Source organism: Pelodiscus sinensis, chromosome 1 (genome assembly GCF_049634645.1).
Source record: "Pelodiscus sinensis isolate JC-2024 chromosome 1, ASM4963464v1, whole genome shotgun sequence".
Taxonomy (NCBI): Eukaryota; Metazoa; Chordata; order Testudines; family Trionychidae; genus Pelodiscus; species Pelodiscus sinensis.
Window position 1 is genome coordinate 155463262 of NC_134711.1, and position 25365 is coordinate 155488626.

The window sequence follows — 25365 nt, forward strand, 5'->3', positions numbered from 1 at the left end:
AATGTGACCCGCGCTTATGAACAGCGCAGTCATGTGTAACTCAATGGGGTCCGAGTTACGAACAAAGTTCGAGTTACAGACCAAGTGTTGGTCCGTAACTTGTTCGTAACTCGGAGAGTGGCTGTACTGATTTGCCTCCTGCTTTTTAGGTAAAAATGCCCAGATGATGCCTTTTTAATTACTTCATTTCCACAAGATGCATCAAAATACTGAAATATCCACAGCTCAATTCTAGTTCCATTTCTAATTTTCTAGAGGGCAGTGTCCATTCTGCAGGTGCCATTTCTACTAGCAAAAGTTGTACTTGTGACTGAATTGTGTGTGCAAATGTCCTCAAACTGTCTGACTCCAAAGAGAAACACAGATTTGCACCTGCAGCCCATTGTATGCTATTTGCACTGTCAACAATGATGCTAGGCATCAGTCTTCTGAAAATTTGCTCTTGAATTGAATCCTGGCATTTAAATAAAGTCAATGTACAATATCCAAATCAGCCCACACTAATAGAACTATATGGGAGCAAGGTAATTAGTAATCTCTCCTGAAAGTCATAAGCTATAACATCAAGGTTATAGGCTAACACTAGACTCAACGAGATTCTTGAGCTCACTGCCAGCCTCAGATCACTCACACATAAGTACAATGAGCAAACACAAGACACTGGTTTCTTAATCATGATCATCTATGTGCAGAGAGATGAAAGAAATACCGTATTTTCCGGCGTATAAGGCGACTCGGCGTATAAGACGATCCCCTAATTTTCTAGTTAAAACATAGGTTTTCGTCTTATACTCGCCGTATAAGACTACCCCCCCCTTAAGAGGCCAACCGGCAGTGCCCCTCTGCTTCCCCGGCTTTGCTACCGGTGTCCCTGGTCTGCTGGAGACGGTCCCCAGCAGACCAGAGGCTCCAAGAGCAAAGCTGCAGCAGCGGCGGGGTCCCGCGCCTCCCCGGCTTTGCCAGAGCAAAGCCTCAGAGGCGCGGGACCCCTCCGCCTCCCCGGCTTTGCTCCCGGTGCCTCTGGTCTGCTGGGGACCGTCTCCAGCAGACCAGGGACACCGGGAGCAAAGCCTCTGAGGACGCCGGCAGCGGGACAGCTGCGGCGCGTCTGGGCTGCCCCGCTGCCAGCTTCCCCCGAGGCTTTGCAAAGCCGCGGAGGGGCTCGGGCAGTGGGGGAGCCCGGGCTGCCCTGCTGCCGGAGCCCCTCCGTGGCTTTGCTCCGCGTCTTCCTGGTCTGCAGACCAGGGAGACGCGGAGCAGCTTTTCTCGACCCGGAGTCCCGCAGTCCGTGTCCTCCAGGGTGAGAAAAGCCCCGTTCGTACCTGCAAGTCGGGGACTGCCTGTATACCAGGCGTATAAGACGACCCCCGATTTTTGGGGGATGTTTTTTAGCATAAAAAGTCGTCTTATACACCGGAAAATACGGTACTTATGTGTTACCGCATATGAGTATTTCTCTGATGGATTTAAGTATTTTACATATGCTCTCCCTGAACATAAGTTATATTGAAATCCATTAGTCCAGGATATATAATAGACATCTTCTGAAGTGTTAAACCAGGAAGGCACATAGAAAGTCCTCACTGAAAACTGAGATTGGCTACGGCAAATGGATTACTCTAGGTATCTTCTGTACTCTTAAGGACATAAACAGAATATCAGTTCAGGGAAACAGCTTTATAATAGTTTCATCTACCTCTGCTGCTTCAGAAACCCCCAGAAGGAGTATTAAGTACTTTTGGACCATCTCTACCATAAAACGGGCAGTATGAAATGATGTTAAACTCATGGTTTTAATAGACATTAACATGTAAACATAGGGAGTGAGCTCCGTGTACTGATTGTTAGATGAATATTTGGGGGCTGTTGCACAGCATCCTATGCAGTATTGAGTGAGATTGTGTTTTTATTTTTTTTAAACTATTTTTAGACATGGAATTCTATTGCTCTTGTTAATTATATGAGAAATTTCCTTATCAATTAAAAAACACAGCACTTAATCAAGAAGGAGACTATAAACTGGTTACAAAAATATTACAAGTTCCTTAGTATTTGTGTTGTGTTAGAACCAAGAGACCAGGCCCCAACCTGTAAGGGAATGCACAAACACAACATGCTCAGTCTCTGCCCTGAAGAGTTTCTGTTGTAACTTATGTTTAAAGCAAGCCCGGTTTAGTACTTCTTTGGGTTTCCTTCCACACTGCCTAGTGCTACCTGTTATTATACCTGTTCTTTGAATGGCTCTCTATTTAATCTCGAATTATTTAGAAAATAAGATCTTTGGTAGAGCAACTGTCTATTTTTGTGTTTGTACAATGTTCACTACATTGGGGCCTTATCCTGGATAGGCTCCCTACCCACTCAACACAATGGGCATTAATGCTTAATAATAGTACATAGAACTTTTAAGGTAGTCTACGGACACAAGAGACAAATATACTTTCACATGGGCATTCCACCATATTTTTTCATGCATTTCTACAAGCTAACCTTACACCTCACTGATTATAGGAAGCTAGTTAACAAGGGCCATCATTATCAAAGTAACGGAAAAGATTTCAATGACAGTTCATGAATCCTTTTTAAAAATGGTAATTCTTCTTCATTTTTTTTTCTTATGAAGTATGCTTTCCAAATTGATAAATACACAGTATAAATCGCACTAATAAGCAAGCTACTTTAGGAAGGAGATCAGAAGCAAAGAAATAAAGTGGTACTATACCAGTGAAACTCTGCGAGCCTTCTCCAACAGGGAAATGGGAGGTACTTGTCGTTCATGACGTCTTGCTTTCTTTTGAGAAGTAGCCCTGTGCTCTGAAATAGCCCATCTTTTAGGGTCTCTTTTTTGCATGTGGTGTTTTCTGCTACAGGTATCCAAATCTAAAGATGACGAAGCTGGCTCTCCATGAAATGCATTTCTTTGACTCACTGTTTTCTGAACACTTTCATTTTTCTTAAAGAAAGGAAACTGTCATCATATCATAAAATGGCCATTTCTCTTTTCATTGGGTCATTGAACAAGAAAGCTCACATCTTATTTTACCTCATAACTCGAGTTACCAAAGTTTGACCTTACTAAAAGCTTGACCCAGAAACCACTGAAGTAAATGGAAAAATTCCCATTAACTACAAATGGGTTTTGGATCACATTCTTAATGTGTTAGAAGGCTTCCTCTGCAAGAGGAAACATTGCTTTATTCTAAGGACATTTTGACCTGTGCAGGACTGAGGTAAATTACTATGTGTGGACTCTCTTTAATTCCTTTCTGTCTCTGCTAATTCACAACAGAAAATAGATATGAAAGGAGTTTAATTACTCACATTTATTAATAGAGTTCCTCTGCTGTCTCCAAACTGAGTAAATGTGTGTGGTTTTATTAAACGAGATTTCTATAACAAATAAAAATAAACACACGAATTTCAGGAGTTTACAGTAATTTATACTTGTCACAAAATCAGTAAAGACTCTCTGACTGTTTCTTAACTACTTACACGTTCACTGTTGTGACGGGGGGGGTCAACCCCCACACTGACGCCTGCAACCTGGCGAATGCCGGCAGCGCGGGGAAAGTGGCGGCGGCGGGCCAGCAGCATGGTGACAGCGCAGGTGCCAGTGGAGCTGAGCCATGAACGGTGGGCCCTAGGGCCCCGGGGAAGGGTGATGACGTGCGGGGCGTGCGGGGGCAGGACGCTGACCGGGACGCCCATAAGGGGAGAGGTGGGGAGGAGACCGGGCAGGGGGAGAGCAGGAGGTGGCTGTGTTCTCGACCCCCACAGGTGGTGATCCAGCCAGGAGCAAGCGGAGGGCACTGGACGCTACGAGAGACCGTCGCGATGTCCCTGACGGCGGCAGGATGCATAGGGGAGAGCCCGGAGAGTACCCCGCGGTGACGGGGAGGCCTGGACGGGCAAGACTCCGAACTGTGACAGCGCGAACGACATGACGGGTAGCGTCCATGTGATGGGCCAGAGGAGCGTGTGAGAAAGGGGCCTCAGCAGAAGGCCCCAGGGACACACGAGAGTGACTAGGGGCGGGGACTCGGAGTGACATCCCGCTACAACTGCGAATGCCTGAATTTAATATTTTTAATACTCTCATTGTTGTAGAGGCAGGAGGCATTCACACAGAAATAAGTTATAAATAACCTCTTTAAATACTTCTGCCCCACCCATCCTTATGAAAGTCAACTCACCTTCTGGTATCTGCTCCATGTAAAATGAGGCTTTCTGGGGCATCTCTAGCTAAGAAATTTTATACAGAACTGACTCTACTGTCTGACGAGAGTTTATTTAAACAAAGAGGGAGGAGAATTAAGCAAGGTTAACCTCAAATTCTATTCCCCAACACTTAGGTCAACACAGCACACTATGAAGCAAAACAAAGCCTTCATAAAAGCATGGTTTGTTGGTTAGAAATTCTCAACAAGGAACCTAGTGGTCAGAATTGTAACTCAAAGGCCACACAGCATCTCTGTGCTGGCTAGTCAAATAGACAAGAAAAGCAAGTGAATATAGCTTCTATTTTTCAGGGACTATCAAGTAAACTCTTCAAGATCCTGGAGCAAAATAGAGAACACTTCCCCGAAAAAGTCCTGTTCTTCACTGGCTGATTAGAAATGCAGTGAGTTTCCTCTTTGATCAGGTACAACAGAATACCAAGAAACAGGCTCAAAACTCTACGTGCATGACAATAAACCTGCCTGTCCTTCAGTCGCAAGGCTCCTCAATAATGGTACTCAGCTGGAAAGTCTATAAGGGTATGTCTACACTACCCCGCTAGTTCGAACTAGCGGGGTAATGTATGCATACCGAACGTGCAAATGAAGCCCGGGATTTGAATTTCCCGGGCTTTGTTTGCATAAGCCGGCCGGCGCCATTTTTAAATGCCGGCTTGTTCGAACCCCGTGCCGCGCGACTACACGCGGCACGGGCTAGCTAGTTCGAACTATCTAGCCCGTGCCACGTGTAGCCGCGCGGCACGGGGTTCGAACAAGCCGGCATTTAAAAATGGCGCCGGCCGGCTTATGCAAACAAAGCCCGGGAAATTCAAATCCCGGGCTTCATTTACACGTTCGGTATGCATACATTACCCCGCTAGTTCGAACTAGCGGGGTAGTGTAGACATACCCTAAGCTCCACAGAAGCTTCAGACAAATAAAAAAAATAAAGAGTAAGGCAGCAGGGAATTGTGCAATAATCCTATTTGCTCCTGGCTGTTGTTATTGTCTTTAAGTTACCAGCAGCTAGCTATTACAAGCATAGATGTGTATCTTGTCATCCTCAAATTAGAGATCCTGTGTCCCTAGCCTCTGTTTCTCTGGAGGTGGGTAATGGGGAGGGATCACATGAAGATTACCCGTTGTGTTCCCTCCCTCTGGAGCATCTGGTGTTGGCCATCGTTGGCAGATAGGATACTGGGGTAGATGGACGATTGTGCTTGGAGAGAAAGCAACACACAGATGCTGGCCCTTACATAGACTTCCTTATAATGTTGGGAACATTATAATGCATGGCAAGAGGCTGTACAGCCTTAAAACCATGGTCAGCAGGAAGGGAAGTGTGGGTCTCCACCCAAAAGAAGTGCTGACTGGGCCCCAGAAACCATATACTCTCAAAGGACCACAGAGGGGAAATCATAGAATCATAGAATAATAGGACTGGAAGGGACCTCGAGAGGTCATCGAGTCCAGCCCCCCGCCCTCAAGGCAGGACCAAGCTCCGTCTACACCATCCCTACAGGTGCAGTTACTCAGAAACTGTGATGGCAGTATTGTACAAAAGAGTATATGATGCCATAAAAATAGTTCACCGGCATACTCTTCAATTACAGGTGTAACATGACAGCAGTCTTAATAGACAAATCCTTCCTCTCTTTTCACATGGGATAAATTGGAGATAGCTATACATCTAGATTAATTTTCTATATTAAGAATCTAGGGCCACATTTCTGTCTTTAGTACCACTGGCACCGAACTGGAGCAAATCCATTAAAAATCAATGGACTTATCCTGGATTCTTATTGCTGGAGCTAAACATAATACCTCACCCATGAAATGCAGGAATATCGGAAAATAATCACTGTAGTCAAGAGGCATTTTCATGAGGTATAGTGCAGTCATTTTCACAAAATGTAGTTGGACAAAAAATACTATGCAACGTTCTTGACAGCCTGAGTTAAATAAACCTTCTTACATAAACTTGTCACCTGGTGGAGTATGCCCCCAAATTCAAGGGTAGACAAGTAGCAATTGTTTTAAAAATGATTCATATTTGATTTCAAATGCTAAAAAAAATCTCAGTATCACATAAGAAAATACTTGAGTGTATAAAGATTAGCTGTTCAGTAGTTAAAATGTGCTATTTCCTTCAGTACACAAGTTACCATTACACTCTGGAAACTATAAAGGTTTAGCAAGTCCCCTTGGCCACCTTCCTAAAACCTAAGTGTAAAACTAAATGCTGCATTTTGTTTGGAAAGGTGATTAAGTGCAGCACATACACAATGAATGCCATCTCCAGCCTGCCCGCTGAGAATCCAACATGCTACTCACTCTATAATGGCACAGAAAAAAGAAAAAATGCTGATTCTTACCAGCACTTATAATTTTTCCAAGAGAAATGATAGCATTAAGTTGTCAAAATAAAATGTACACACTTCTCTGTGAAGTGTGCAGGATGTATGCACAGCTGGAGTGATATCTAATATGCATTCAGCGATTGAAGAAAATGCTTTACTGACCTGCTGGAGTTCTTTGAAGGTATTACCACCAAGATAAAGGCAAATTCAGTGGATGTAGTTACACTTAGATTTTTCAAAAACTGTTTGACAAGGGATTGCAATCAAAGATAAGGAAAGGGAAACAGGAGGTGCAATACAGTGCTTGAAGAAACCCAGCTGTCTGAAGGGGAGAGAACACATAGCTGGGAGCTTTTCAATTTGACAAGAGAGGAGTCAAGCTTGCGCACAGTCTTCATCTTCTGCAGAATCAGTTCCAGAAATGGGTGAAAATTTGTCCACATACAAGTGATCAGTAGTTATCATAAGAGCACTGACATTTAGCACTTTAATGCAATTAGTGCCACCATCGATCGTACAGTGAATACTTGTATTACCACAGTAAGACTAGTTACATTCCAATGCTAAACATCAGCGTTGCCATGGCAGCATGCACATACAATCAGTGAAATGAATAACTGTACTGGAAATAAGTTCTCCAGGTTTGCAGAAGATACTAAAAATAAGAGCAAATTGTAACTAATCAAAGCTAATTATTGTGGAAAAATGACCGAAATCACCTTAGCCTACAGCAATGGTTTCAGAGGCAAACAAGATATTAAATCAGTGGTCTCCAACCTTTTAACCACAAGATCACTTTTTCAATTTAAGGGCAATGTAAGATCTATCTCAAACTCAAATACCTTTGCCCCACTTCCTTCTCGCCTCTCCTTTGAGACCCTGCCCCACTCCACCCCTTCTCCGAGGCCTCCCCCTGCTCACTCCATTCCCCTTCCTCTCCAAACCTCATTCACTTTCACCAGGCTGGGGGTAAGGATTCGGGTGCAAGCTCCAGTCTTGGGGCAAGGGATTTGGAGTGTGGGTAGGGTTGCCAGGTGTCCGGTTTTGAACTGGACAGTCCAGTATTTGAGCTTTCTGTTTGGGAAATAAGTTGTAATGTAGATTGTGATGTAATGTCAAATGTGTCCGGTATTTTTGCTGAAACCATCTGGCAACCCTAAATGTGGGAGGGGCTCCGGGCTTAGCCCTAGGTGGGGCATTGGGGTCCAGGAGGGGTTTCAGGGTACAAGCTCTGGGAGGAGTTTGGGTGCAGGGGGACTCAAGTCCTGGGCAGCAGGTTGGGTATAGGAGGCTGGGACAGGGGTTCAGGAAACAGGCTCAGGCTGGGCACCATTTAACTGAGATGGCATCCCGGGTGGTGGAGCTCGGTGGTAAAGGCAGGCTTACTCCTGCCCTGGCCCTGCTCCACTCCTGAAAGCAGCTGGCATGTACAGCAATGGCTCCATGTGCTGCCCCTCATCTATAGGCACTGAGACCACAGCTCCTACTGGCCATGGTTCCATTGTTGAGGAGTGGTGCCTGCAGGCAGGGTTTTGGACTCAGGGAATTCCAGAGGGCTCTGGAAACCCTGCTATTCTCTGTATCTTTTTACAGGTGGTGAGGGCCATCAACACCATCCTGCTGTGCAGGGTCATCATCCTGGGCGACATGGACCCCATCGTTGCCAGCTTTGCTGCCATGGACTTTCCCAACTGCAGGGGAGCCACTGACAGCACCCACAACCCTATTCAGGCCTCCGACCTCTGGGCATCAGATTATATCAACTGGAAAGGGTACTTTTCCATGGTCCTGCAGACCCTTGTGTATCACGGAGGCCTGACATAAACATTGGGTGGTTAGGGAAGGCACATGACACCTGTGTCTTTCACAACTCCAGCCTGTTCTAAAAGATGCACACCGGCACTTTTTTCCCCAACTGCAATATCAGCGTTGGGGATGTGGATATGCCCATGTGCATCATGGAGGACACAGACTACCCTTTGCTCCCCTAGCTGATGAAGCCCTACATGGGACACCTTGACCAAAGCAAGGAATGTTTCAACGGCAGGCTCAGCAGGGCTTGAATTGTTGTGGAGGGTGCCTTCGGCCATCTTAAAAGGAGGTTCTGTTGCTTCCCCACCTGGCTCAACCATGGTGAGTAGAATATTTCCCAAGAACTGGTGGCCTACTCTGTCCTGCACAACCTGTGTGAAAACAATGGGGAGACATTCCTGCCAGGGTGGGGGGCAGAGGCTGAGAAGCTCAGAAGGGCCTTTGAGCAGCCGCACACGGCTGTGCGCACTTGGGAGGTCCTGAGGAAGAGTTTCAGACAAAGACACCTGTGAGACTCTCCCTGGGCCTCTTCACAAGGGGCCTCTTCATTTCCCCTCTGTGCCTTTCCTCCCCATCCCTTCCCCTGCCCTCCCTTCCCACCTTCCTCTCCTCCACCCCTCCCCTGCAGGCACAATAAACCACACTTTTTTGTTTTGAAAGAATAAGCTGTTTTTAAAATTTGGAGTAAATGTAACTGAGGAGGGACTGGGGAAAGAACCTGGGAGGGGAGAGGAGGAGGAGAGGCTCAGGGATGGGGCTGGGACTGGTGCCTGCCTCAGGTGGTCTCACTGCCTCTTGCGGTTACAGGGAGAAGCCAGAGGGGTGGGAGCGGGAGCAGGAGCGGGAGCTGAGGCTGGAGCTGCAGGGATGGCTGATGCACAACTCAATCGCGGTGACCATGTAGTTGGCAGTGGTGATGTATGCTGTGCACAAGCTCTGGGCCTCCTAGGACAGCTCCCGCTAGGTGGAGCAGTGCAGCTCTTGGTCAGCACAGCACTCCTCCAGGTCTTGGTCCATCTTATGGTCCTGCCACTCCAGAGACTGATGAAGCCAACAGGGGCAGGCTATGTGCTCCCGTTTGAGGTTGTCATGGCATGGTTGGCACCTGCAGATCTCATGGGGTCAGGAGGCTGATGTGGGAGACGTGGCTCATGCTTCACTCACAGCTGGTCCAGCTGTGAAGAACAGTGAGAAGGGCAGTCATCACAGAAGACAGCGTGCATGAAGCCCGACCCTCATCTCTGAGCTGACACCAAAAGGTCTTGGGTCAGATGAAGGTGATGTGCCTCAAACAAAGCTATCTGAGGCCTACTCAGTGGTCCCTTTCCTGCAGGGGCACAGATGTCCCAGGGAGAGCATCACAACACCCATGCCCCAGGGACAAGCAGGAATGGGAAGGTGCCAGCCAGGCAGGGAGCCTGTAGGTGGGCGGGAGGGGGGGCGATGGGCAGCTCGCCTTCTCTTCATGAACAGTGATAGAAATGTAGCCGTGTTAGTCTGGGGTAGCTGAAGCAAAATGCAGGACAATGTAGCACTTTAAAGACTAACAAGATGGTTTATTAGATGATGAGCTTTTGTGGACCAGACCCACTTCCTCAGATCAAATAGTGGAAGAAAATAGTCACAACCATATATACCAAAGGATACAATTAAAAAAAATGAACACATATGAAAAGGACAAATCACATTTCAGAACAGGAGGGGGATGCAGTAGGGGGGGGAAGGAAGGAAGGTAAGTGTCTGTGAATTGATGATATTAGAGGTGGGGAGAGTGGGATGTCTGTGAGCTAATGGTATTAGAGGTGATAATTGGGGAAGCTATCTTGGTAATGGGTAAGATAGTTTGAGTGTTTGTTCATTCCTTCTCGGAGAGTGTCAAATTTTAACATGAATGACAGTTCAGAGGATTTCCTTTCAAGTGCAGATGTAAAAGGTCTTTGTAGCAGAATGCAGGTGGTTAAGTCATTGAGAGAGTGTCCTTTCTGGTTAAAATGGCAAGAAACTGTTTTTTCTTTGTGATCTTGTCTGATATCTGTTTTGTGGGCATTAATCCTTTGGCGAAGTGTCTGAGATGTTTGTCCAATGTACATAGCAGACGGACACTTTCGGCACATGATAGCATAAATTATATTTCTGGATGCGCAGGAATATGTGTTCTTGATCTTATAACTCACTTGGTTAGGTCCAATAATGGTATCAGCAGAATGAATATGTGGACAAAGCTGGCAACGGGGTTTGTTGCAAGGGAAGGTACCAGGGTTGGTATTAGTGTGGTATGTCCTGTGGTTGTTGGTAAGAATCATCTTGAGGTTAGGTGGTTGTCTATAGGAGACTATGGGTCTGTCTCCCAGAGCCTCTTGGAGTATGGTATCCTGTTCCAGTATAGGCTGTAGTTTATTGATAATGTGTTGGACAGGTTTAAGTTGGGGGTTGTAGGTGATGACAAGTGGTGTTCTATTGTTGGTTTTCTTGGGTCTGTCTTGAAGTAGATGGTTTCTAGGTATTCGTCTGGCTCTTTCAATTTGCTTTTATATTTCTCCGGGTGGGTAGTTGAGGTTTATAAATGCTTGGTAGAGATCCTGAAGCTTCTGGTCTCTGTCAGTGGGATTAGAGCAGATGCGGTTGTATCGAAGGGCTTGGCTATAGACGATGGATCGTGTGGTGTGTTCTGGATGGGAGCTGGAAGCATGTAGGTAACTGTATGAGTCGGTGGGTTTTCTGTAGAGAGTGGTGTCTAATTTTCCATTGTTGATTTGTACGGTGGTGTCCAGGAAGTGGATCTCTCGTGTAGAATGGTCCAGGCTGAGGTTGATGGTGGGGTGTAGGTTGTTGAAATCTCTGTGGAATATCTCCAGTGTTTCTTGGCCATGCGTCCGGATCATAAAGATGTCATCAATGTACCGTAGGTAGAGAAGGGGTGAAAGGGGACGGGAGTTGAGGAAACGTTGTTCTAGGTCAGCCATAAAGATGTTAGCATACTGTGGGGCCATGCGTGTACCCATGGCTGTGCTGCTGATTTGGGGGTGGCAGTGGTGGCATCCCACAGGGAGAGGACTTGTATCCCCGCCCCCTAGAGCAGGCAGTGGGGACAGAGGGGGTTTGGAGGAGATGTGTGTGAATGGTAGATGCCACTTGCCAGGGAGGGTGCCACTGGGGTCCCCTCCATGTCCTCCCTTTTGGCAGAGTCCCCTGGCAGGGGCTTGGTGTTCCTCCCCCTCACCACACTTAACCATGTGCAGACACTGCCCCGAGAGTGTGGATATGACTCTGTGCCATGTGTGGCACTGCTGTGTGTGTTCATGACCCCACCTTCTTAGTGGTGGCAGGGTGAATAACGTAAGTTTTTTCGAAATAACACTGCTGTGTAGACATGCCCAAGGTGTGCTAAGTTATCTAAAGTAATGGTAGAAGATTTTTTAAATCTAATTGTGGAGTTTGTCCCCCTGCATGGGACTATTTCAGCAGAATTAGGCAAATTTATGAGTGAGCATGAGTAAGTAAGGACAAAAACTACAGCTACCATAACAAATAATAAGATACGAGACTCAGTACCAAAAAATATGGTGAGCGAGCTCTGAAATGGATTGTTTGGCAGAATGGTCTTTTCTGTTTCTATATTGTTATGGCTCTCTTCTACAGTATTACAACTTTCTTCTTCGAGCACAAGCACTTTTCAGTCTGAAGAACGTAGCACTGTTAGTGTTTTGAATCAGGTTATTTTTGAAAACGTTGTCACTAATGTAAAGAGTTTGCTTTCTACCCTCAGAAATGCCTAGGTGAAAAGAGATGTTTCTTTTGTAACCAGGCACTGGTGTTTTGGCTTTATTCCCAAAAGAATAGTATTTCTACATGCTGATTGTTACCAGCTCTGTTCAAGGACTGAAGCATGTAGTGTAAAATGAACTAGTCACACTAGGAACCTATTTTGACCATAATCCACTGATTTTACTTCCAACAAACAATTAAGCCCTCAATATCTACTACCACGCCAAACCAAAAAAGGACAACAATGTTTATATATGCTTTAATGAGAGGATTATTTTTCATCTATAAATTAAGCTATTTATCTTTTTAGTACCCAGTAAATATAAATTCTGTCAAAAGATACCAATATTTCTGGAGTTCATCTACTACACATAACTCCCACTCAGAATTTGGTAATGAAGAATACAGTAAAAGTTTCTAGAATCCTAATGTGTATTAGAAAATAAATGATAAAGCAAAAAAAAATATTCAATTCTCATCTCTGAAGATAACATCAATTACATATTGCTTTTCTTACTAACTAGTAGAACTGAATCTCACCTCACATGATTCACTTTAAAAAAAAAAAAAAAAACCCTAAACATCAACTCAGAATCTGACAGGTAATAAATCAAAGTTAATCAAATGATTATCTTTTAATTAACAAGTCCAACTCTATCACTGAAAAAAATGCCATGGAACATATTCTACCTGAATCAAGAGTTTTTACACAGTCTGCTTTTCTACCCATGCTTCCAGGGGAAAAAAGGTTAATTTGTAACAGTTTACCTGGAACTGTAAGTTTTCCAGTTTCCTTTGATGTCGCTGGATTGAGTCTATGAGGACTTTTTCTTTGTCATTCAATGACAGTGATAGTCTGTTCAAAGTGCCCAAAGGGATGGAGGGTAAATGTTCTGGTCTATTACACCTACAATATAAGGTTTCAATCGATATAAGACAAAAATGAGTGAAAAGGAATACGTGCACTGGTATCTTCTATTGTCTGGCAAGGAATTACCTGCCATGGTTCAAAGTACAGTACTGCCCTCCAAAGTGACTAAAGGAGGAATCATCTTACAGAATAGAACTGTTCTCTGAATGTACTCCACATCCCTTCTGTTAATTTCAGTGAAAAAAATAAGCCTTACTACTTTTAACTCTCATTAGTTCTCGGTGCAAACACAAATTACAGGAAGAAAGATGGTTTCTATTCTTTCTCGTGCACCAGAATTACATACCATGACCTAAAAAAAACCTTTAAAAATGGTCCAGTAGCAATTAAGAGACATATATATATATATATATATATATATATATATATATATATATATATATATAAATGTTAGTCTCTAAAATTTTAAGTTTTTTTTAGTTACAGACTAACACAGCTATCCCCCAGAGACTTTTACTATGAACTTGGGCAATGCTCTAATTCCTAAATTGCTAATTGCACAGGGACTACCAAGGCCCAGTCTACACTACACAGTTAGGTCAACATAAGCTGCCTTGCTTCAACCCAGCTGTAGATGTGTCTTCACTTAAATTTAGCTGCCACTGACATAAGTGCCTCATATGGATGCTATGTCAATATAGATGCTGCTTTGCTGATGCCAACTGTTACTGGCTTTCAGGAGCTGTTCCACAATGCCCTTCCCCCTCCGACAACACAATCCATCTACCCCTGACATAGGAAGTCAAGTGTGCAATGCACACAAGCAATTTAATAACTGGTGGCTATATGGCAACCCAGCTTAATGAAGACAAGGACTGATAATGTGACAAGTGAGATGAATATGGAACAAAGCTTGACTGTGAGAGCCCATTTTTGGATTATGGAGACTGGCAGTCAGAAAAAAAATACTTACCTGTAATTTCATTGTATTTAGTACAAACATAGGATGCCATTTTTTACCTTTCATAATAAAGACATACCTTGGCTGTGCAGGAAGAATGTGTTTGCTTTTTCTTAAAAATAGCTTTTGTCTAAAGGAAAAAGGGTCCCCATTCCCAGTGGCATAGAATTTCACTCTGTCTTTCTCTTTGCCACATACTGCACACAAACACACAGCACCCTGTTGGGACCACACTGATGCCAGACTAGCATTGAGGCAAGCATGATTTCACTGAAGTGGAACTTTTGGCACTAAAGTCATGGACTATGCCAGACAGACTTGTATAGTACCAGAACTGATACATATGCTACCTACTACTTACTGGATTAAAAAGGTTCAATATATCCCCATTTTTCTGTTGTTGTTCTCTAATATAATGATCACAATATTAGTTTCACATAGTGTTTGCTTATGCAAATATTTTATAACACGTATGTTTCACTGTTTGCATTTACTGCAGTCCTCTGGCTTCAGAGGAAATGGCTAATAAATGGTCAACTTCATCAGTATATTAATCAGTGATACAATATTGCTAGTCAAAAGCTTACTTGTTCTCCAGAGGACCAGGGATTTTTGCACAAGTCCAGATGCCATGCTGGTATCCATTTTTAATATCAGTAGAAGATGACAGAACCCTCCATTTAAGGCAGACATCTAATTAAATGGTTAGAAAAAAATTACTACCTCACAGTAAATATAAAAAAAAACCCACTCCCCATTTATTGTGGTAATGTGATTAATGGCATTCAACATGTGCCTCTGTCTACTAACCCCTCTCTGAAGCTGTTAGAATCTCGGCATATTAAGAGTAAGTCTAGCAAATGTCTGTCATATATATATATATAAAAAAAGGCAACAAGCAATAAACATTTCCCCTTTCCTTATTCCTCCAAAGTCCAGCTGCCCCAAATTCCAGGCCAGGCAGCATTCCACCTTGAGCAAAGTGACCCATCAAAGATAGAAATGGATGATTTTAGCACCCCCAAGCTCTCAGAAAATTAGGAACCAAGCTCACATTCTATGTGGCATAAGGCTTCCAACCCCACAAACAAAGAACATACAGGGCCCTGTAATAGCTTTACACGAATCATATCAGTTGCAGGTCACCTTTTGAAGTTTCTAAGTTAGAATTGTTCTCTCTCTGAGGGAAATCCAGTTAGTTGGACTCATGTTAGCAAAGAAATCACCATGTATAATTTCACATTTAACATACAGATTGACAGATACTTCCCATTTAACATTACTACTGTAATGTTAGGTAGTTAGTGTATGTTGTCCAACACTGTCACTTATTTTGTTATTTCTACCCCAAGGACACTTGTTACTGAACACTTTCCGGAAGGTAGCTGATCACATTGCAGTAGGCATTTGGAAAATATAAAGTGCTGCAATACCTGCTGGGCAAGAACTGACCCAATGTAGGTTTAAATACTCTATTAGGATTAATAGTAAGAAAAGGTGGGGAGTATATTTCTGTATAGTGGTAGTTATTGTGACAACTATATTAGAGGCACTAAAGTTTCACTAATTTCTAGACCAGGATCAACATTTTGAAATATTTGAGGATCAGTTAAGGAGCAGTTAACCATTACAAATGCTTTCAAGATATAGGCTGAACCTCTTTACTTTGTGCTGGCCCAGAAAGCCCCTGGTGGCTGGGAGTGGGAGCCGGCTTGGAGTCTGGGGGCAAAGGGGCTGGCAGTCAGAAGCCCAGCCTGGTTGGGATTGAAGCATGGCTGGAAGCCTGGCCAGGGTTAGGTGTGCAGCTGGGCCGGTAGCAGGGGGGCTGGCAGGCAGGAGCTCTGCTGGGGCTAGAAGCGCAGCCCGGCTAGCAGCAGTGGGGGCCAGCAGCTGGTAGCCTCAGCTGGGCCAGGAGTTCAGTCGGGCTGGTGAGCAAGAGTGCAACCAGGTCCAGAAACCCAGCTGGGCCAACGGCAGGGGAGCTGGCGACTGGGAGCCTTGGGTGAGCTGGCAGCTGGGAGCATCAGCTGGGCCCAGAGCACTGCTGGGCCAGCACTTGGGAGTCCAGCCAGGCCCAGGAGAGTAGCTAAGCTGGTGGCAGGGGGGCTGCCATCTGGGAGTACAGATGGTCTGGCAGAGGGAGGCCAGTGGCCTGGAGCTCTGCCAGGGCTGGAAGCAGGATCAAAGGTCAGGAGGTTAGTCCGGGATCAGGGCTGGCAGCCAGCAGAGGAGCACTGGCCAGGGAGTGGGGTCGGTGGTCCAGCAAACTCCTGGTTTGGGACTGCTCAGGTCCCAAGGATGCCGGACCAGGAAGATGCAACCTGTACAAAACTATATCCGGACATGATAAATCACGAAATATTATATGGTAAATAGACTATTGTTTTTCTCCCCCCAGCCCTCCTGCACCTTGCCTCTCTCTTCAATTCTGACATGAATTTAGCAAGCAGATCTGACAAATTTGTGAAGTGCTTTATGTGTCCAAGAAATAAACTGCAGACTGCTTTGAAATGCAGTGGGTTTCTTTCAAATGGTGGATTACATCTGTATCGGAATGGGATGGAGAGACAAGATTGATGTAATTTTGAGGGTCTCATTTCCAATAAGCAACACGCCCTGACATGGGTGGAAATGAATACTGTATATAAAACTGTAAAGTTCAGCACTGAAGCTATCTGATGATCTATGGAAAGTGTTAGTGAGTCCTGATGATTCAAGGCCAGGGACATGGAGGGGTTTTTTTTGGCACTGAACTGGGACTAAACAGCAAATTTCATGCTGGTGTGAGGTTTTTGTTATGTTAGAATAGTTTCAGAATTGTCAATGGACAAAAGTACTCTAATGGGATACTTTAAAAACGTTGTTTTCCATCAATGATTTTTACTTGACAGAAGTTTTAACTGGTATGTCTGTAATAAAATTTTTTTTTTCTCTTGATTTTTTTAAATTCAAGAGGTAATTTAAATGTCATGTTCTGTGCTCACATTTTTATGACTGGCAGTTTCCTTTCTGGAAACAGACAATTTAATGTAGGGAACACTATTTTTGTGACAGGGATGTGGGAAAATTCACTTATTGGGCTTTTTTATGAAAAAGCCTTTTATTAAACTTCTGACTCAGAACTGCAGGAACAGGAGCTCAAAGCTACTTAGTAGGATAACAAAACACGGTAATCATTTAATTATACTGTGCTCAATTGAAATGTGAGATCAGTTTCATGCTAGGATACTAGAGGCACAGCAAGCTGCCTGTAAACCCAAATTTTGCCACAGGAAGCTGGAAACTCAGGAAACATTTCAAAGTTAAAAGAGCAAGGTCTATACAAAGATAATGCTGGTAAAAAGCAAGCAGCAAAAGTTAACAAACTGGAAAAAAATCCCAAATCAAATAAAAACTGCTCAATTTGCAGTTTGATCCTGTCCTGATGCAGAGCAATAAAGAACCTATTCTTACATGGTAGAGAAGCAAACTGCTGGGAAAAATGAAACAATTCTACCAAAAAATGCCATGTAAGGAGAATTTTTAAAAGGAATTTGGCAAATTAATCTTAAGCAATGGTTAACTATTGACTAAAAGCAAAAGCCATGTTCCAATTCTGCTGTTCTTTACCAATAATCCAATCACTCTGGAGCACATCAAAACCACGCAGCAGTTTTTTGGCAGCTTTAAATATGATGAGGTGAAGCTTATAGAAGTGGAACATGTACAATTATGAAAAACAGCTCTGAATGGCTTTTTAAAAGGAAAAGAAGGATAATGAAACACAAGGGCTACATGAGGATCTTTCGAAGGAAGAAGAATAAAAAAGCACAGCAGTATACAGTGTCAAAAATATTGGGGAAAGTTGAGATTGAGGTGTTTCCATTTAAAGGCTTTTTATTATCCCATTAAATCCTCTTCTCATATCTCCTTTTATGAATCCAATTATATATAAACTCACCACACTGAGCCACGACAGGAATTTCCTCTGCACGTCTTCTCTTGTACTGAATTGCATCTGAGGGTTTATCCAACCATTTGTCACTTATATATCCAAACTCATTCCAGAATGAAGTTACTCCTTTCTGACCTAAAGAAGTATGTATATATGATATGATATGATATGATATTAATAATTTTCAGTGGTAGAAGAATCCGTTGAAATGTAAACTACAGATGTTAGTTAATGAATATTGCAACTGAGGCTATATCTACACAGCAACATTATTTTGAAATAACTTAGTTCGCATCTACACAGCAGGCAGTTATTTAGAAATAATGTTGAATACTGTCAAGCTGGAGGATTTGTTACTCCGACTCTTGTAGCCCTCATTGTATGAGGATTAAGGGAAGATGGAGGAAGAGTGCTCTATTTCAAAATAAGTGCTGTGGAGACAGCACCAAAACTTGAAATAAACTATTTTGAAATAAGCTATACAATTGACGTAGCTCAATTTGCATAGCTTATTCCAAGTTAAGCCCTGCTGTGTAGATGAGCCCTGAGAGACCAGTAGCTTTTAAGAGATATTGCAAATGGGCACTGTACAAGGAATTGAAGCTGTTACTGTGCCCGGTCCACACCGACGGCCTCGGGTGACTGTAAAAGCTACAATCTTCTGACGTATCTAATGTATTTGATAAATTAACAATTTGACACCAATTTTTTTAAACAGCTGTATATAAAACAAGCCAGGCTAAAAATAAATAGTTACTTATTCCTATGTCCTTCCAGTACTGGATCAGATGATGCCTCATGGATGTGAGCAAGTGGTTATATTCTTTAACATTGACAAAGGCCTGTTTATTGTGTGTTGGCTCCATGGTTTCCAGGGGCACATCTACCATTCCAACTGTACCACCACTGAAATGGGGAAATAAAACCATGAGTTCAAAGCATGTTGATCCAAATTCAAAGAAAAAAATCACCTATCTTGTTTGCAGCTTCCCTCACCTCATTTTAAAAATAAGTATTTTCTATTCAGTAACATTATTCTAATAGAAAACTGAGCCTAACATCCTGTCTGATCAGAGTCAAATGCAGAATTGTATTTAAGTGTCTTCTTTTCAAATGAATACATGAAATAAACCTCAAAATACTAAGATTTAAACTGTAAGGACATATCAGAAGGGGCAGGATAGGAAAAGGAACAGACACACATCAGGGATTAGAGGGTATAAAAAGAGCAACACTTATACACAGGTAAAAACTCAGAGAAACTATCAACAATTTCCAAACTGCAATCACAAATTTAACAATAGTGAATTACTCTAAAAATTACTTTGAGAACCACAGAACTATTTTTGGAATAATTTACTTTTCCCTCAGTACATGTACATAACTCTCAAAAATATATAAATAACCCAAGTTGTTCATATGCTTGAAAAGGAAATAACCTCCATGAGGTGAGATGATGGATTTTAGGCTCCTGCTGGTATATAGAATACCTGCATCATAAAACAAAGTTTTAAATCAAGTCCCTAGAGAGAGTGATAATAAAGAAAGCTTACTGAGACCCCTGCTTAAGATGTGGTCCCACTTTCTCATACATTCTGATTAAGCGACTGTTGTTATAGATGAACATTCCATCTTGACTTCTGTTTTCTATGTTTATTCCAAAAATTAAATAGAGCTTCTTTGGCCTTCTCAATTCTCTAAGGAGGGTAAAATGAACAGTTTTCTTTCATAAATTTCATTTTAACGTTTTTTTAAAAATATTTTTTTATCTACAGTTATCAGCTTAATAGCTGCAGCTAATCTGGTTTAGGAGATACAGAGGTTGAACAGTTCACTTTAGCCAGAAATATATATGATAAAAAATTAATTCTCAATGACAAAAATATCCAAAGTTGTAAAGATTAATATGATTCTTGGATTTCAAAGTGATGGGACATACATCCGTCTACTGGAAACAGATTAAAGGAAGATCACATTCACCCATTTTTGAAAAGAGAAAATTCCTGCTTAAAATCAAACCAAGTAGTACTTAAAATTGAATGCCAAAGCACTTTGGCAGCTTGAAAACAGCACTAACTGATAACTTCCAACTTAACCTCCAAATTGCTATGAAAATTTTCATGTTTCAATATGAGAACAGTTAAAGGCATTATTTCATTGCAGTTGTAGAGGAAAAATGCCTTCCCAAACTGGCACTTGTTTTCATTTCATAAAGTTTCTGGCTTATGAATTTTTTTAAAATTAAACATACTGTAACCATCATCCATTAGTAAGCAACAGAAAATCAGCCAGTTTTGTTCTTAGAGTTGACTTGTATAATTCCATACACTTCAAGTTTCCTCCCATTTAACTGCTGCAAAATGAAAGGTTAACGTTTCTATTGGCTTTGTGGAACTTTCTGCAAAGATCTGCCCCTGTCAAAGAGACTAATCATGAATGAAGAACTTCGAGTAACATGAACTGAGGAAGTGGGTCTGGCCCACGAAAGCTCATAATCTAATAAACCATCTTGTTAGTCTTTAAAGTGCTACATTGTCCTGCATTTTGCTTCACAGTTTTGAGGGTAAGCCTAAAGTATTAAAACTGGTATGACAACTCTCAGGTAAGCACCATTGTGTAATCACTGCTTATATGCTGCATTTGCCAGTAACGTTAGAAAATGTAGCAGCATTAACCAGTTAAAGAAGAACACAAAGCCCATGTACTACAGGTGAGCTTCAGATTCTGGGAAATGAGAATTTTACTTTCAGGAAATAATATTAGTGGTTTTCCTTGAAGTGAGGATCACCTAAGCAAGAACGTGTTTACTGTTACCTAAAGAGGAAACTCTACACTTAACTTGGTTTGTTTCCTCAACAATATCCTCTAGTTCCAACAGAAATCACCACAAATGTCCCTTGTGTCCTTGGAATCTATGAACCTATACACTTTTTGTTTCAGAGTTGTTATCTATTCCAAAATTCATGGCTCATTCCCAGGAAGTCTTAAAATAATTCTGGGCATCACATCACTGATGCAGTGTTCAGAAGTGCTGGCATCAAACTGAGATTTAAAGCCATTAACAACAGAAAGGCAAGTCTGGTAGAATTACTTGTCTTGCAGGAAAAAAAAAAAAAGTAACCAAAGACTTTTTTTCTGCTGCATTGATGGAAGTAGTGTTTTCTTTGTATTAGTTTCTCTCTCCTCATACTTACTTAAAAATTTATGTCGACAGAGTGCATGGAGTGAAACTTGCCTAACTATACTGTGAAGGGTTTTGTGGGGAGAAAAAGGAAAATAGCCCAATGAAATAAATACCTACCCACTGTTAGTTTATTATTGTCCCTATACATTAGACAACCTACCAGCAAGAAATTGCTCTTTCGAGCAAGGTTTGAACTCAATTTTACCACTTTATGGATTACATATGGGCATATCCATGGGTCATTAGATAACTGGTATGGACTGTCACACCTAAGAAGATTTTACAATCTCTATGTTAATTAGTCTTAGCCCATAAGTTGCTCTTGCAAAGTCCAGGCATCTGAATGACACTCAATTTGTTCTGGCCATACTAGGCAAAGAGCCCAGCATAGAGTCTAATCAAGGAGTAAAGAGAAAATAGGTAGATGTAATCACGTTATTCTCTTCATGCAGGATTAAAAAGGGGAAGACCTGCATCTTTGATAGAAACTGGGTAAAGGAAAAAGGGAGGTAAGAACAAAGAGGGGAAATAATTTCCCAACAGCCAGGAGGGCAGACAACAAAGAAAGCAAGCTTCCTCCCTTTTAACAGTCATGATATGGGGAAACGGGATGAGGCATCCACCTCACCTAATACTGTGTTAAGTACTGAAGTGCTGTAATGTAGCAATAGGCTTAAGTAGTGACTTTGAGGCAAAAACAACGCTCCCCCTTCATGCACACACACTTCCCCAAGGAAGTGCAAGTATGTGTGTCTCAGATACTGTCAACATGAATGCCTTCAATTTGACTACTTGAATGTCTGACCTGAAGATGGTCATTATTTTACAGCTTTCAACCAGGGTAATATTTACCTGCAATCTTCAGTTTCTTTGGACACTGAAGTAAATTTGTTATCCTTGGTAACACTCTTGGTCTGACAAATATGCCTGTATGTGGAGGAGGTGTTCTTCATTCTGTTCAATTGCAATCTGTTTTGCAAGCCATAAAAATAGACACCCGCAGCCACTGCATGCTCTAAAAGGAGATTTTGTGCTACAGCCTTATTGAGAAGGTGACAATAATTATTTCCTCATGGATAAAATCTGAGCACCCTTTGGACCCATGCTGAAGAGGATCTGGTAAACAGAAAGTTATCCACCCTCTGGCTTGCCTTCCAACTTCCCAAAGGGACCCAAACTGAGGGACTACAAATTTCACTTTTTTTCCCTGAAGAGAGGATGTTTGAGTTGAAGCACTGTTTTGGATATTAATTAGAAAAATAAGCTGTTGACACTAATCTAGGCAACAGTTGTGAGTTGTAGGCTCAAGCACACCTTAAAATGTTGTTAGGGTTTGTTGGAAGCAGACTCCTAAAAATACTTGTTTTTTGCAAGATCAATGGCCCTATGTCTCTATCATACTTCTATTTCTAACTGAATTACCATGTGACAAAATATGGGCTTTTGAAATGTCTTGTGTAATACTGCTTAGATTTGACCCAATAAACCCAAGGTCGATTTTTCTCCAATATCTCAACATCATAGAATCAGCATTTGAGCATCTTACAGATTTTTGTAATCATATTACAAATATTAAATATTTGTTTAATCTGGTGCATGGAAAGAAACATAATCTAAGTGTCTAAATAAAAATATTCCTTCTAAAAGACTTGAGCAAAAAATTATAAGGACTGAAAATTTCCAGAAAAGAATAAACGACTGGAGCATCTAAGTAATTGAAAAGCACCTTGAAACAGCTGAAACTTGAGAAAGCACTATAAGTATCAGACTCTGGATTAAACATATTTACAACATATAGTGCACAGACACTTTTTCTGAAACACTGATTTAATGGTTAAATAGTCTCACATCTTGCCTTTGTTTCTCCTCCAGCTTCTCACGCATTCTTTTTGCATTTTCTAGAGCATCCTGTAAGGCAAGCTGAGCAGACTTTTCCATTTAGGAGAAAGAGAAGTAAAACAAATTACTATAGCATCAATTAATACCCTATGTTCCCTCCCCGTCTCCCCCGCAACCTGCTACCCAATTCTGAGAAAGTCAATATTCTGGAACCCACCCTACTTCCAAGTATATCTGTCACTACAGTCTGTTAACAAGCTGGAAGCTTCCAGGCAGAGTTAGTACACAAAAGCTTAAATCTGGATATAGTGATACATTTTCACTTTGCTGCTCAGAGCACAAAACTCAAAGAAATGGAGCACAAGGCAGTAGGTTTTAACTCTTTCCTCCAATTATATATATCTGAGGCCCCAGAGTAAAACTTCAATGATACTGGCCCATTTCACATTGCACCAAAACACTGTGCCATAAAGTGCAAGTAAGAGTAGTTCTGGGGTAGCCAACTCTTTAACAAAGAGACAAAACAGCAGCGGAAATAATGCAAAGAGCTGCACCAAAATTGTCAAGCAAAAAAACAAACAAAAAAAAGGAGGCTGCCCCTTTAAGAAGCAAGCTTAGGCTTTTGGGCCATATCAGGCTCTCATCAACGGCCACCATCTTGGGCGCCATTTTCAATTGCCGCCCCGGTGAGCACGGGGGGTGGGAGTGCGGAAGCAGGGGCCATTTGGGGGGCGCAGGAGTGACTTTGCAAGCCGCACTTTTGGGGGAGAAGAGCCGCATGCGGCTCGCGAGCCACGGGTTGGCCACCCCTGGAGTAGTCAATGATGCACAAGGGCAGGGTAAGACATAGGAGAAAAACTACTTGTGGTTCTGACCAGCCAAACAGCACCAACATCAATTTAAATCTCAGAGGAATAGCCGTGTTTGTTTTTGAAGGTACAGACTATGAGGAGTCTTGTGACCAGTGTTCCCTCCAAACAGTCAGTCAGCTCCATGCATGGAGCCTCTGACTGGGTGGAGCTGATTAATCACCTGTGAAGCTGTGCGGCCACGCAGCTTAGAGGGAACACTGCCTGAGAAACCTTAGACTAACAGATTTATTAAGGCATAAGCTTCTGTGGGTAAAACCCACTTCATCAAATGAATTGGAATGGAAGTTATTTATACCAATGCTTTTATAACTTCCACCATTTTCTTCCTTATATACACATCTTTGCTTCTGTAACTTGCACTCTAATTCATCTGATGAAGTGGGTTTTACCCAGGAAAGCTCATGCCTTAATAAATCTGTTAATCCCTAATATGCCACAGGACTCCTCATTGTTTTTATTAATTTCAGTGACACTCTACAAGAAAAAGAAAGAATCATTAGAATATTTCTGAGAGGAGAATAGAAGTTAAGTTGTAGATGATGGACCCTTAAAATAGGTTTTGAGAATTAATCACCACACTTGCTTCTTCTTCTCTCTCTCACAATTTCATATTTTGCAAATGACATGTGCCCTTCTACTGACAGTAAGCCTTGCCTTCAGCATTTCACAGGCAAATCATTAAAAATTCAAGTCCCCATGAATGCATGGGGACAACAGGCTGGAGGACCAATGAAGAAGTGAAAAATGTTATAATAGTTTTATGAATACAGTACCTCCATACAATAAAATTAGCACATTTAAAGGCAACTGTGAAGTTTCTTAAAATATTTCCTTGGAAATGTAATTGAATCCAAGACCAATGAACTAGATATCTTATCTTTGTAAAACTCCTCAATAACAGTACAGACATAATTGACAGAGAAGTTCTAATTATTGTCTTTTGGCATTTAACATTACTGCTAGGCTACATTTCAAAAGCCTTCCATTAAAACTGTTTCTAGCCTGTGTTTTTGAAAAAAAATAGGTATCTTTCCAAAATAGCTGCTCTAATTAATTTTTCATACTGGCTCCTATGGCCAGTAAACATGAGCTGCTATGGAGTATCAGTTATAACAAGCAATATTTCTGAATATGCTTAAGAAATACTATCATTGCTACAATACCTCATTGACCTCATGCAGAAGAGATTCTTCCAAATGCTTTAATCGACACTTAGCTTCTTCTACAGCTTGTTCAGCTAGAAAACATAAGCAAAGCAATGACTCAAAGTATGCTCAGAGGCATTATAAAATACTGGAAAATACTCTACAGGAAAAGAGAACATTCACTGAGTAAACACCATGACAACCGGGTACTGTTAAATGTTTTAAATCTCAGATGAGGCATTTGTGAAGTGCTGCATATCCTCTGCTCTTACTGAAATCTGAGGGAATAAAGGGCACTTAGAGAATGACTGAGATGGTCAGTTTTGTAAAGTTGAAGGTGCTGTTTTTCTCTTCGATTTACAGTGTCCCTCCACATGCTTTCCTTATTGTCGTCTGGCTGCTCAT

At 42.1% G+C, this 25365-nt stretch overlaps 1 protein-coding gene across 10 annotated transcripts in view; it reads right to left on the reverse strand.

Annotated features, from left to right (window-relative positions):
- The window catches only part of MORC1 (MORC family CW-type zinc finger 1), a 99978-nt gene that overhangs the window by 26987 nt on the left and 47626 nt on the right, over nucleotides 1-25365 (reverse strand). For 7 of the 10 annotated variants that reach the window (XM_075908392.1, XM_075908415.1, XM_075908385.1 and 4 more), the window contains 9 exons: nucleotides 24979-25052; nucleotides 22960-23033; nucleotides 19474-19617; nucleotides 18678-18826; nucleotides 17927-18055; nucleotides 14574-14679; nucleotides 12923-13061; nucleotides 3322-3390; nucleotides 2723-2968 (listed from right to left, as the gene is read on the reverse strand). In XM_075908392.1, the coding sequence (XP_075764507.1) occupies nucleotides 2723-2968; nucleotides 3322-3390; nucleotides 12923-13061; nucleotides 14574-14679; nucleotides 17927-18055; nucleotides 18678-18826; nucleotides 19474-19617; nucleotides 22960-23033; nucleotides 24979-25052 (1130 nt within the window). The remainder of the gene's footprint in view (nucleotides 1-2722; nucleotides 2969-3321; nucleotides 3391-12922; nucleotides 13062-14573; nucleotides 14680-17926; nucleotides 18056-18677; nucleotides 18827-19473; nucleotides 19618-22959; nucleotides 23034-24978; nucleotides 25053-25365) is intronic. The other 3 variants (XM_075908448.1, XM_075908401.1, XM_075908408.1) reach the window with 3 other exon arrangements.